The following is a 13,367-nucleotide window of genomic DNA, read 5'->3' on the forward strand; positions in this document are numbered from 1 at the left end:
GGCTGCCTAGAGCACGGGCAGAGAGGCTGGTTACAGGGTGGGAAAAAGACATACACAAAAGAGATGCAGGTAAAATGTTCCACTGGTTCTGAGGTCAGGAGGCCTAAGACGGCCTCCGGGAGGAGGTGGTTTTGCTGTGAGTTTTCCAGGAGGCTAGGACTTAGAATTCCCAGAGAAGCGTGGCAGAGAGGCCTCTACTGGGAGTGGAGGGAACACATGAAGCAATGGACAGCAGAGGCCCCACAGACACATGTTACTAATTTCACCGCTTTGTAGTGGTCAGCCCAGTGGAGGCTTGGGACTGGCAGCCCGAGCAGGCCAAGCGGCTGGCATTATCCATCCCAGGTCTGGGCCCAGCTGTGGGACAGGAAGGAACCCAGCCAGCAGCATGTGTCTCAGGGGAGCCGCAGAGCGGCCATGTCGAGACAGATCCGCTCTAGGGCTTCTGGAGTGGCTACACCCTCCTGCCATCTGCAGCTGGTCTCCCAGGCAGCCTCTGAACCACCTTCCTGCAGGGTGGACAGGGTACGTAGCTGGGAAGGAGGAAGCAGGGCCGGCACCAGCAGTGAGCGGTGGCACCTGCCTTCTGCCTGCTTTCTGCGTCTCCTCCAGGACTCCCACTCTTCCTCTATCCCGTTTAGTGCTCTCTTCCCCTCCTGGTCATGAGTCATTTGGCAGGAGGCACGTTGACCCTCGGTGACACCGGTAACTGAGTATTTGTGTTGAGCAAGGGCCTCCACGTTCTGTGCCTGCCTTCTCCCCGGCCGAGTCACCCCGACCTTTGGACCTGTTCACGCCCCAGCCTGGCAGAGGGCAAGGTCACTAAATCCATATGAGTTGGGATCTAGCCAAGAAAAACAGTAATTCCTTACCTTGTATTTGCGGGGCACTTTGTACTTTGTCAGACATGATCAGGCTTGCCATTTCTTCAGCTGGCTGGCCAGGGCTTGTTAAATGCCTACTATGTGCCAGTTTGTAGAAAGGCAAACGTGATAAGGTTGATGCCTTTCAAAGTTTACAGTCTGGCTGGGTATGCATGTGAGTAAATAAATATAAGAAATGGTGGGGCAGGAGTATGTAAAGCATAGACTGGGGCCCCAGGAGGGATCAGTTGGTTATACCGGGGTATATTAGGAGGGGCTAGCCCTCAGCAGGGCAGAAGGTGAGTGGTAATTTTGGGTAGACTTGGGAGATTCGGCAGGGGTATGCATCCCAGGCAGGAGGAATGGCTTGAGCAAGGTCAGCATTGGAAACAGGAGGTTGGGTGTGGATGCAGCAGTTGTGGTGTCTTAGCTCGGGCTACTGTAACAAAGTACAGACTGGGTGGCATCAACACGACAGACGTTTATTTCTCATGACTCTGCAGGCTGGAAGTCTGAGATTAGGGCACCAGCATGGTCAGATTATGGTGAGGACCCTCTTCCAGGTTGCAGGCTGCTGACTTCTTGCTGTGTGATCATGTGGCAGAAGGGGTGAGGTGGATCTCTGGGGTCTCTTTTTATAAGGCTATTAACCCCATTCATCACCTCCCAAAGACCCCTGCCTCCTAATACAATCACCTTGGGCACTAGGTTTTCAACATATGACTTGGGGGGTGGAGGACACAAACATTCAGCCTGTGGCATATGGTGAGAGCCAAGGCTGGGCAGGCAACAGGGATGGAATCCTAGAGGCCCTGTTATGGAGTGCCAGGAGTTTGGACCATACCTTGTAGCCCTGGGGATCCCTGGAGGGTTGAAGTGGTGGAATTCTAGAAGGATCACCCTGGGAACAGTGTGCAGGGTGGAATAGAACGAGACATGAGGCAGGGAGGCCAGTTAGGAGGCTGATATGGTCATCCCCTCAAGAGGTAAAGCACAGGGGCACCTAGGTGGCTCAGCTGGTTAAGCGTCCGACTCTTGGCTTCAGGTCGGGTCATGATCTCACAATTTGTGAGATCAAGCCCTGAATCGGTCTCCACGCTGATGGTGCAGAGCCTGTTTGGGATTTCTCGCTCTCAAAATGAATAAATAAACTTAAAAAAAAAAAAAAGGTCAAGCCTAAAATGAGGGAGGAAGAGGAAGGGTGGGGAAGTGTTGAGGGCATGGTCATCAGCTGGAGGGCAGGAGAGAGTTGGGGGTTCTATTCCTACAGCTCCTCCAGGAAGTTCATCCTGAGCACCTGTTGCATGTAAAGTACCGTGTGGGACACAAAGGTGGGAGCGACTGGATTCTGCCCATTAGGAAGCAACAGTCCAGGGCTGCACTCTCTAGTCAGGTCTGTGTGTTAGTCCCATGTGACCAAAACACACTTTAAGCTGACTTCACCCTAAAAAGGGTGGGGTTATTATGGGCTCATATACTGGGAAGTTTCAGGGGGTAGAGATTCAGGCAGGGCACTCAAACGGTGTCATTAGGAATCTGCCCTCTTCTATCTTGACTCATCTTTACCCTGTAGATTTTTCTCCCCATTACTAAGAGTTTATTCAGTCTTCTTCTTGTCTTAAAAAAAACCCAAAACTGATGCAAATATAGTTGTTTTCCTTTATGGCTTAACAGCTAATAAGCATAACAGTGCTCTCCCTTCTGGGCTTCTTACCTTTTTTTTGGGGGGGGGGGTTCGTTTTGGTTTCGTTTTGGGGTTTTTTGTTTTGTTTGTTTTTGCTTTAGAGCCATGATGTGATTTGATTTAAAAAAAGGTAATTGTGGTTTAAAAAAAAAAAAAGCCATAACAAAACGTACCATTGCAAGCGTTTGCAGATGTACAGCTTGATCATGTTAACTGTATTCACCTTGTGTAGCTTCATTTTCAGGCAGGCTTTCCCTAGCATTTCAGGCTGACCTCCTCCCAGCTTCCCAGCCCCAGTGGAAAAAGTTAAAAGTTCCAGGGCTCATCTTTAGCCAGTCGCTGTGGTCCTGATGATGGGTCTGCCCGGGAGATGGAGTGGGGGGCCTCATGCTCTGCAGCTGCAGGAGGGGTGTGTTCACGGGGAAAGCGAGGCTCTGGGGCCAGAGAACAGGCAGTGGCTGCCTGGAGGGCAGAGGCAGCCACTGTCCACTTCAGGCAGACTGACCTATGCACAAATAACTTAGGTGAGGTAGAAACTGGTTCCGTGGAAGGGTGCCTGTAAAGTGCCGCCCAGCCTGGGTGCCTGCTGTGTGCAGATACTAGGGACTGCAGTGGTGCAGAAAAGCTCACATTTTGCCCACATGGAGCTTTCGGCTAAAGCGGGGAGAGAAGAGCTGGGCGTAAATAACCAGTGTAGATAAATAACCAGTGCCTGGGGGTACTCCTGCAACTTGGAGGGAGGGTCAGGAATGGTTCCTGCGGGAGCTGGCCTGGAAGGGTAGGCAGGAAAGGTGCCACGGTGCAGTTCCCCGTGTGGGGATTGGGTGTCCCCGCTGTCAGCCCACAGCTTGACCCCAGCCACCGCCAATACCACCACCACTGCTTTAGCCTCCTCCTTCCCTGCCACTGTGGACCTTGCCCCTCACTGGCTGCTCCTGAGCCTAGGTCTCCCTGGGTCTGTGGGCAGGGCCTGGGGTTGGGGGGCCGGGGCAGGGCACGTCTAAGGTGCTGTCTTCCTCCCGCAGGCCTCTCCCTAGAACGCCTGCCCAACTCCATTGCTTCCCGCCACCGCCTGACTGAGAGGGAGGAGGAAGTGATCACCTGCTTCGAGAGGGCCTCCTGGATTGCGCAGGTGTTCCTGCAGGAGTTGGAGAAGGTGAGCACTCTGCTTATAGCCGCCTCTATTGAGCGCCTGTCATGCCAAGCCCCCCACTAAGCCTGTGGGTGACCCTTGTGTGTACTAGGATAAGGCACCCTCCGCCCCTGCGACGCCACTCTGCCTCATTGGTCGAAAAGCTTATCACAGTATACCTCTTCTGCCAGAGTGAGACCCTTCGCCTCCACACTCTTCTATTTATTTATTTAATAACTAAATGAGTCCGTACCATTTGTGGGAGCCCAGAGCCTCCTGGATGAGCTCAGCTCGGACGACCAAATGTGATGGCCCTATATCTGTACCTGTAAACTTGTGTAATCCTCACAGCAACTGTATGAGGTAGACGTTGTACTTATCCCTAACAGATGAGGTTTAGAGAGATACAACCATTGGCTCACCGTGGTCCCTTTGGAAGAGGTGTTGGCTGGTCCTTGCACTTAGGCATCCTTCTCTCTCCTCAGGTGGCCAGGAAGCTCCCTACTAGATCCCCTCGGGGAGGAGAGGCCTTGGGGCCCTTTGTCCCAGCCTTTCAGAGGCCAGCAGTGCCAGCAAGTCGGGGCCTGGAAGTCCTCAGGCGTCCTCTTCTCCCAGCTCCCCCTTGCAGGGGGGATGGGGGGGTGGGAGGGGGGCTGTCAAACTGTTGGCAGGACAGTGGTTCTGGTGTTAGCAGGTGTTACCCTGGGTCTTCCCTTCTGGGGAGCTCTTGGTTTAATGGGAGGACGGCAGACAGCTGTATTTAACAAAGATACTGCTCTTGTGTCAGGCAGTACTCCTGAGTACTTTACAGTCATTCTTGAATTTAACCCTCACACCCATTGGCTGGGATAGGCCCTGTTGTTCCTATTTCCCAAGCGAGAAACCCTGGTTTAGGGAGGAGTTAAATGACTTCCCAGAGTTCAGACAGTTACTAAGTGGCATTGGCAGGACTGGAACCCTGGGAGTGTGGCTCTGGTTACTTGCAGGGGAGAATTCGGGGGTATTGCCTAGGCATGCTGTTCAGTAGATGGTTCGTAGATGCTGGAAGGCGGGTGCTATATGGCAGAGTAGACCTGGGTTGGCATCCTGAAGGAGGTGGTTATGAGCTGAGAGTCAGAGCCCAGAGACATTTGACCTTACCTACTTTGGCAAGTGCCAAAATGTCAACCCAGCACCTGTTTTGTGACAGGCCTTGTAGGAGGAGTAGTCCAGGCCAAGCCGATTCCCCCAGAGTGGGATTTCTCAACCCTCAGCACTATTGACATCAGGGCCGGGTCATTCTTTGCTGTGTGGGGCAACCTTGTGTATTATAAAATACAAGTTGTGGCAGCTGAAGATGTCTCCAGATATACCAAATGTCCCTGGAAGGCAAAATTGCCTCCCTGTTGGGTGTCACTACCCTAGAGTCCTTTTACTTGATTGGGTTTCAGGAGGAAAGGAAAAGTTATTGGGGGACTCAGCAAAAACAGGACTCGAGTGCATTCCCTGGCGGAAGTCCACTTGGAGACTGGCATGGCTGAGTTGACCTCTGCTGAGGTCACATGGATCACTGCTAGACAACAGTGTTTTAGGAGCTCTTCACGTTGGAAATGCATGTGGTTTTGGAGAAAACTTTCATGAAAAAGATGGTCTGCCATTCATCCAGAAGCCCAGGCTTTCGACTTTTACGGTGATGAGCTGTAATGGTGGGTAGGACTGGAATCAGTGTCCTGTGGCATTGGGCAGACAAATGGGCCCCGGGAGCTAGCTATCTTGGGTCAGGGAAGGGCAGGCCACAGGACCCTGTGCATTCTCAGAAATGGTGCCATGTCCCTCCTCAGACCCAGCCCCAAGCTCCAAGGAACTAAGAACCTCTCTTAAATCTACTTCAATTTCTAAAAGACAAGATGGCTCACTGATTAGTGTCTTGGATCAGGGCAGGGAGGTGGCCTAATAAAGGCAGGCCTATCTCAGTGGGGCTGGGTGGTCCTCTTAGAGCTGAGGCTTAAGGACAGCTCATTAATACCACGGTTGTTCCTCAGGCTTCCCTGGAACCAGGAGTCTTAGCCAGTTAGACTGTGCTGACATTCCATGGTTATATGACAGGGACAGTGCCTGGTATATGGTAGGCACTCTAGTGTTTGTTGAATGAATGAACCAGGAAGTAGTAGAAATAGCCTGACCCTGTAACTGGCCAGACTGAAGTTTGAGGTCTAGGTGCATGCCAGCTTTGTGACCTTAGGCACTTTCTGAGCCTCAGTTTCCTCATCTGTAAAATACAGACAAAACCAGCTTTGTAGGGCTATTATGGGCATCCAGCATTTGGATGAGGAGAGAGTGTTTTAGACATATTTTAAAATTTTTTCTTTTTTTTCAACATTTATTTATTTTTGGGACAGAGAGAGACAGAGCATGAACGGGAGAGGGGCAGAGAGAGAGGGAGACACAGAATCGGAAACAGGCTCCAGGCTCTGAGCCGTCAGCCCAGAGCCTGACGCGGGGCTCGAACTCACGGACCGCAAGATCATGACCTGGCTGAAGTCGGACGCTTAACCGACTGCGCCACCCAGGTGCCCCTAGACATATTTTAAACAAAAGCAAGTTAGGTTGGATTTAGCCTGAGAATCGCACCACGCGTCCCTGAGGCAGCCAGAGACTTGGGATGGTAACGGGACTGCCACCTCCACCGGGGCTGGCTGTGACCCCAGCCCCTCCAACTCACAACTTTGAGACAGCGGCTCTCTCTGTGTTCCCCTTCCCAGATCACAAATAACACCACATCACGGCATCTGAAAGGCTCTCACCCAGTTGACTATGAGCTCACCTACTTCCTGGAAGCTGCCCTCCAGAGCGCTTATGTGACAAACCTGAAGAAGGGGTAGGTTGCTGGCAGCTAAGCGGGACCTGGACACTTTCCTCTGGGCCGGGGTGTTCCTGACGCCAGTCGTGTGGAGTCTGGCCTCTCAGATCTGGGTGTGTGCATGTGTGTGCTCTCTCGAGAGGATTGGCGGGGGCTGGTGTGTTCACATCTTGTCGGGCTAGGGTACACAGAGGTGCACGCCTGCAGAGGGGGCCAGTCCTGCCCCAGCTGGACCCCTGGCCTGGAAGAGGCCTGTGCTGTCCTCCTCTCTCTCCACCCTACCCTCGCTGTTAGATGAGAGGCTGTTGCTCAAGTCCCTGTCTTCTGAATGGTGAGAACAGGGCAGAAAGGCCCAACCAGGAGGCAGCTGTCACCTGCTCTCATGTGAGAATACTGCCCAGAGCTCCTGATCCATCCCAGCTGCTTAGAAAATCAAAGGCATTGTTATCAGTTCTGTTATTTTTTTGTGGCAGTCCACAGCTGGGTAGGCTGTTGGCCCAAACTTGAACTTCGCACCTTGTTTTTTTCTTTTATTTTTTCAAGTGCTAGGTCAGGGAGGCTGTGGTGTCCCCGTTTGGGACATGTGGACCAGGAGGCCCAGAGAGCCAAGGCAGCTTGACCCCCAAGGGTGGGGCTGGCCCCAGAGCCCTGGGCTCCTCGGACCACCCTGTGGCTGGGGAGGTGTGGGACCGAGGGACATCACAGGGACCCTGGCAAGCATGCTGCCTGTGCTCCATCTCCACTGTCTGTGTTTTCTTGTCCTTTTTTGGTTGCTGAACTTCAGTTTTAGAGATACAGTGGCCCGGTGGGCTAGTTCCTGTTTTTACTGCCCAGACAGCTGCCACCTGGCTACTTCTCTCTAGCTGCAGACCGCCATTGCCTGGCTCCGCCCGCTCCCCCGGGGCACCCTGCTTTCGGCAGGCACAGCTCTCAGGGATGGATGGGGGATGTGAAGAGATGCCACCTTAGCCGAACCTTTGCAGTGTGGGTCTGCCTCTGCCTGTTTTGGCAAAGAACATCTTAATGGAGCATGGCCATACCTACTGTTTAATATTGTCTCTCTCCCAGAGTGGAGTAGAGAGCAAATCCTAAAATATTTACTCCCTTGCCCTTTGGAGAAAATTTGTTGACTGACGTCTGCTCTGCGTTTAAGAGGCCCTCGCTCCCAAGGCCTACTGTAGGCACAAAGGGTGGAGGAGCCCTTCTGTATGGCAGACCCTAGGAGTAGATTTTGTAAGGAGGGGATCTTGGTGATTTCGGTGTCTTGTCCCCTTCATGCTTTCCTTTAACAGATATTAATTATCTTAAAATACATGCTGAATTTGTGCAAGGCACTTGGTAAGTGCTTTGTTTCATGTGTATTTCATGGTCCTAGCAGTCCTCTGAGGCAGGTGCACCTGTTACATCCCCATTTTACAGGTGGGAAATGGAGGCCCAGAGGACATAAGTGACTTGTCCTGGGCGGAGCCAGCTGATGCTCCTGCCCAGTAGGCTCCCCTGCCCACAGCAGAAACCCTGGGGTTAATGAGATCCTGCTGCTGCCCCCAGGTGCTCCAGCCTAGTGAGTGTGCTCCAGCTTGGAAGGCATGGCCTCAGCTTCCAGTGTGAAGATTTCAGGGGCACCCTGGCCATCTGGAGGTCACCAAGGCCTGGGAATGGGAGACCACACAGCAACCCTGGGCAGGTTCCTTTTCCACCCTCCAGCTCTGCTTCCTTCCTCAAACAGGGGGTTCCTGTTTGTCCTGTGTGTGTGAGGGGTGTGAGGGTCCAAGGAGAGGCAGGAATGAAAAGACACTTTGAGTACAGAGCTCAGAGCACAGGGAGGGGATTGCTGTTCCCCACCTCTCCGCTGCAGTCCTCTTGGGGCTGCCTGCTGCCCTTCCCCACACCACACTTGCTGCAGGTGTGATGAGGTTAAGGTGACCGTCAAGGACAGCCAGGAAGGAAGGAGGGAGAGAGCCAGCAGTTATCAAGCACCTGCTGTGTGCTAGGCTAGACCATGTGCTCAGTGTACAGCACCCTGTGAAGGAAGTCAGGTGACCCCAGAATGCTTGAGAGCAGGCAAAGGACTCGACAAGGTTGAGTAGCTTGCCCCTTAGTGCCCCTAGTGGAAACCCACTAGGATTCCAGCTTTGGATCTGAGCAGCCTTAAAACCCATGTAGTTTCCTGTTTGGGAGTGTGTGGGAGAAGGACAGAGCCCTGGTGATGGTTGGGCTGATTCTTGCTCCGCTGACTCAAGGCTGTCTCTGTCCCTCTGGGACCCTGAGTCACCATTCTCAGCGGGTGGCTCCTCTTCCCAAAGCTGGTCCCACCCTCCTGGTGGGGCTGTTCCTCCCTGCCTGTGTTCTGCACGCTCTGGCTGTGTGTGTGTGTGCGTGTGAGTGGTGGTGATGCCGCCGGCGGTGGACAGAACATTCACCAACCCTCACCCCTCCAGGAAAGCCCAAGTGATATTGTTTTGTTCTTGTCACTCTGCTCCCCACCCTTCATCCTCTTTTCCTCCTAAAACAAATTTCAGTGCTGAAAGCCAGGATGCTGACTCTTCTCCACCCCCCTCGCCCCCACCCCGTGCCTCCCAAATAAAGAGCAATGGAAACTGAATCATCTTTTCTTTCCAAGCAAACAGCCCAAACATTTGAAAGCTTTAGTGTGAGCAGCAGTCCCCGGTTCACGTGGCAACAGCTCAGCCCCTCTGTCCATTTCCTGTGGCCGCGTCCAGCCCAGAGGTGGCCCGGGAATGTGACAGATATTTAAAGCATGGACTGTGTGCCCGGCTGGACTTTATAATTTCTTTACCCCTTTCCTCTTAACAGTAGCTAATACTTGTTGAATACTTGCTGCATGCCAGGCAGAATCCTGTGAACATAGAGGAACTAATAATGTTCCCATTTACTGAAGAAAGGAGAAGGGGAAGTAACTTGCCCAAAGTTGCAGAGCTAACGGGTGGTAGAGGCAGCATGCCTGGTGCTGAATGGGGTCTGTGCCCCCGCAGCCCGAGGCCTCCCCTTCCACGCGCTCGAAATGGTAGGAGCTTTCATAACTACCCGTTAACGGCCTTCAAGTCAGAGTTATATCTTCCTAGGTGAATCACCAGTTCCAATATTTTTCTTATATATTTGTTGTTGTTAGGAAGTTCAAACAAACAAAAAGTCACCTTAAGCCAGAGTTCCTCATCCTCAGTACCTGTTGACATTTTGAGCCAGATACCAGTACATTGTAGGCTTTAGCGACATCCCTGGCCTCTACCTACCCACTAGATGCCAGTAGCTCTTCCTGCCCCAAGTGTGACAACCAAAAATGTGTCCAGATGTTGACAAATGTCTTGGGTGGTGGAGGGCTAATCACACCCAGTTGAGAACCACTGTCTCAGCCTAAGTTGCAAGAAGCAGAGGTTCAGGGTAGGTTGGGACCCTGATACCTGACATTGGGTCTTCTCCTCCAGGGCAGCTCTGAAAAGTCTTTTAAGGGTCTCCAGAACCATTTCCTGCTGGCTAAATCCACACCCCCCCCGCCCCCCCCCCACTCATCTGGGCTTTTGGGGTGTTTGGGAAGGTGATAAAACTATTCCCTATGTTCTGAGAGGTTACAGCCCAGTAGGGGGTAGGGGCTAAGGCAAAAAACAAAAAACAAAAAACTCCCCAGAGAATAGTCCAACCATTCATTTCACAGAAGCCTCTGAGAGCCCGCCATGAACCAGGCATCCCACCTTACTCAACAGGTTTGAAGCCAGGAACAGGATGAGATCCCCTCCTTAGGGAGCTTTCTTCCATCCAAGCACTGAGCAGACAGTGAAGGAGCTGAATGTAGCCATCAGAAGTCTAATGGGAGGGAAGGGAGGCAGGGAGGTGGGGGTGCTGCTGGCATAGGGGGGCTCTCAGGGGCCAGGGAGCCTCTCGGTGTTAGAAGACCTCCCTTGGGGCCTAAGGAGCAGGGGGAGATGGTGGGACCTGCTTCTGCGTAGAATCTGCGAGCTGTCACTCACTCCATGTGGACCTTGGGTGGATCCCGGGGTGCTCTGCCCTTGGGGCCAGATGGCCACAAGCAGTGCCTGGTCCCATGGTCCACCCTTGTCCCTCCAATTGAGGATTTGACATAATTTAAAGGGTATGGTGTTCTCCACTGTGGAAAATGGGGTATGGTGGTATTTGCTTGACCCCCAACAGCTCTTCTTTTATTCTGAGCTTTGGTTAAATCTGGGCCTCAGTATTTTACACTTAGTATGTTTGAGAGACATTCATTTTTTCCAGGGGCCTTGCCCTATTGATCCATCAGTTAATTCCCCCCCAGATGACTTCTTCCCCTTGCTCTGTGGCTGATGACAGGGTTCCTAACTGACCTGGCACTGAAAATACTGACCTAAAGGACAATCATGAATTGGGAGACCCCCTCCCTAAGGAGGGGACCCTGCGGTTCAATTCCCCTTGCTGCCACCAGAGGGCAACCGTAGACTCTGAGTGGAGCTTTGTCCCAGGTAATTCTGCAGAGCCTGCTGCCAGGAGAGGGCACCTTTCTGACATGTTCTTATGAGTGTGGACAATGGCAGCTGGGCCCAGAGTCCTGGCGGTGGGAGAGGTTTGGTCTCCTTTGCATGAAGCAGCTCCAGGGGTGAGGCAGCAAGGGAAGCCAATGGCGATGCAATACCAGGAAAGCTGACTGTCCCTGTCTGGGGCCCTGACCTCAACTAGGACCTGAGTCTTTGGGCATCTCCCAAGAAACAAGAACATAAAATGACTAGGCTCCTCCCCCAGAGTGGTCAAGAGGCCATTCTCTTTGGAGTGTTTTTTTCCCTTCCTTCTGCCTAGACCTACAGAGCCTTTTCTTGGCTCTGGGCTGGGAATAAGCTTGAGCCATGTGTATGGAACCAGGTGGGCTGTACATTTTGTACATGTTAAAAAAATTTTTTTTTAATCACTAAAGCAATATGTGCACACTGTACCAAAACCAAACAATAGAGAAGGGAATGTGTGTGCTTTCTGAGGGAGTTTCCTGGGGCTTGGCAGATTGTTCAGCCTTATAAAAGCACTCTCCCTTTCTGGGAGGGGGGGGTGTGGGTGTGAGTCTGTGTGCGCAACTGCACATGCTTCACCTTGCCAGCTAGGTGCTGAGTCAAGAGGCAGCTAAGGCAGCCTGGGCTGCAGATGGCTGGGGTGGGGTGAGGGTAGGGGGGCTCTGCCCAATGGTGAGGCACCTTAGAAAGCCCGGCCTGCTGTTTGGTATGACCTCGTGAGAGGTGTGTTCGATCAGCAGCAATTTTGTCTTGTCCTCAGCAGCCTCCCACTATCTGTAGTGCTGAGGAGGGCAGGAGACATTGTTCTAAGGGGGATTCAGGGGCCAGAGTCATCCAACAGGAAAGCCCAGGAGAGCCTCCTAGTGGCCTGTGTCACTCTTTGGGGCACAGAGACACCTCTGAGGCCCATTGGAGAGAACACACTCTTCCAGCCTCTCATAATGCACAGCCTGTATTTATTGTTAGCACCCACTGCCCATCTCCCACCTTGCTAGAGAGGAAAGATCTCCTTGCCTGGATGTCCTCAGTGCCCTTTTTCTGGGACTTGGGGTAAAGAGGAGAGCTTTAGTTTTTGAAACTGATGATATGGATCTATGGCAGGAGTAAACAGCTTGATAACTATTTGAGCTTCACCTGACCTGGTCTCCTGATTCAACTCTCCAGCTGTTGGGATCTGCCAACTGGCTGTGCTCTTTGGCCAGAAACCTCTCTTACACAATTAGTGCCAGCCCTGAAATGGGGACTTCTGGTCAGGGTCACATGCACCAGTGTCTGTTTAGATTTCATTCAACCATAAATTCCATGCAGTTTCTTATTCTTTCAAATCAAACCAAGCCAAAAACAAAACAAAACATTTGTTGAGTACCTACTGTATGCAAAACACTTCACTAAACTCTGAATAAATTGAGTGTGGCTGATTTAACAGACTGTGAGCTCCTTACCTGCAGGCCATGAATGAGACACTCATTTTGTCTCTCAGTTCATTTTATCAGGGCATTTGTTGAATGCCCCTTGTCAACAGGGCTGTTGACCAGGTACTGAATATACAGTAGGTACTTAGTAAAGACTAGTCAATTAGCTGAATTCCAGAAGTCCTGGAGTTCAGATGGCCTGGAAAGGAGAGCATTATCTTTCTCAGGAATCATTTCAGTGTAAAGGGAGTGAAATCTGAACCCTTGGTGCCTATGGTAAGCTCGCCTCTCCCCCTTGGGTATTAGATGGCCTGAAAAGGCAGACGTCTACCAGGCTTTAATTTTCCCATTGGAAAATGGGAGTTTATTTATTCCACATGATTTCTTGAGTGCCTTCTATGTGCCAAGCATTGTGCTGGTACCTGGAAGAACCAAGCCAGCCTTACCAGCCTCATCAGAAGCTGTGAAGACTGAATAGGACAAAGCATTTAAAAAATCTGTTTGCTGCCTGCTGCTGACGAGGGGTCCAGCAGTGGGGGGAGTGGGGAGGGGCGGCAAGAGGTAGAGGGGGGAAGCTTGCCACCTAGAGGCCTCCCTAGATGACCCATCACTGCCTGTACATCTCTGTCTTTCTCTTCCTGGCCGGCCAGGAACATGACTTGGGATCAATCACTTCCTGGCTTCTCCACACACAGCCTGCTTCTGGGCCAGGGTTGATCTGAGGCCCTGTTTGGATATTGTTTAAAGTGGCAGCTTTGCTCAGAAAGGTCAGTGTGAGAGACCAGAACAAAGAGATCTTTCAAGCCGCCCTCTCACGGGACTGGGAAAAGCCCCAGCTCTACCTGGCATGGTTAGCGTTAGCTCAGGCTGGTGGGAGAAACCATCTGATTTCCCATTTCCTGGAGGGATGAGCTGAGGCAGAGGGGTGT

At 52.1% G+C, this 13,367-nt stretch overlaps 1 protein-coding gene across 2 annotated transcripts in view; it reads left to right on the plus strand.

The window, feature by feature from the left end:
- TTC7A (tetratricopeptide repeat domain 7A) overlaps positions 1 to 13,367 on the plus strand; it is a 124,553-nt gene that overhangs the window by 31,774 nt on the left and 79,412 nt on the right. For both annotated transcript variants that reach the window (XM_043603319.1, XM_043603321.1), the window contains 2 exons: positions 3,573 to 3,703; positions 6,421 to 6,536. In XM_043603319.1, the coding sequence (XP_043459254.1) occupies positions 3,573 to 3,703; positions 6,421 to 6,536 (247 nt within the window). The remainder of the gene's footprint in view (positions 1 to 3,572; positions 3,704 to 6,420; positions 6,537 to 13,367) is intronic.

This window comes from Prionailurus bengalensis, chromosome A3 (genome assembly GCF_016509475.1).
Source record: "Prionailurus bengalensis isolate Pbe53 chromosome A3, Fcat_Pben_1.1_paternal_pri, whole genome shotgun sequence".
In the NCBI taxonomy this organism is placed as follows: Eukaryota; Metazoa; Chordata; class Mammalia; order Carnivora; family Felidae; genus Prionailurus; species Prionailurus bengalensis.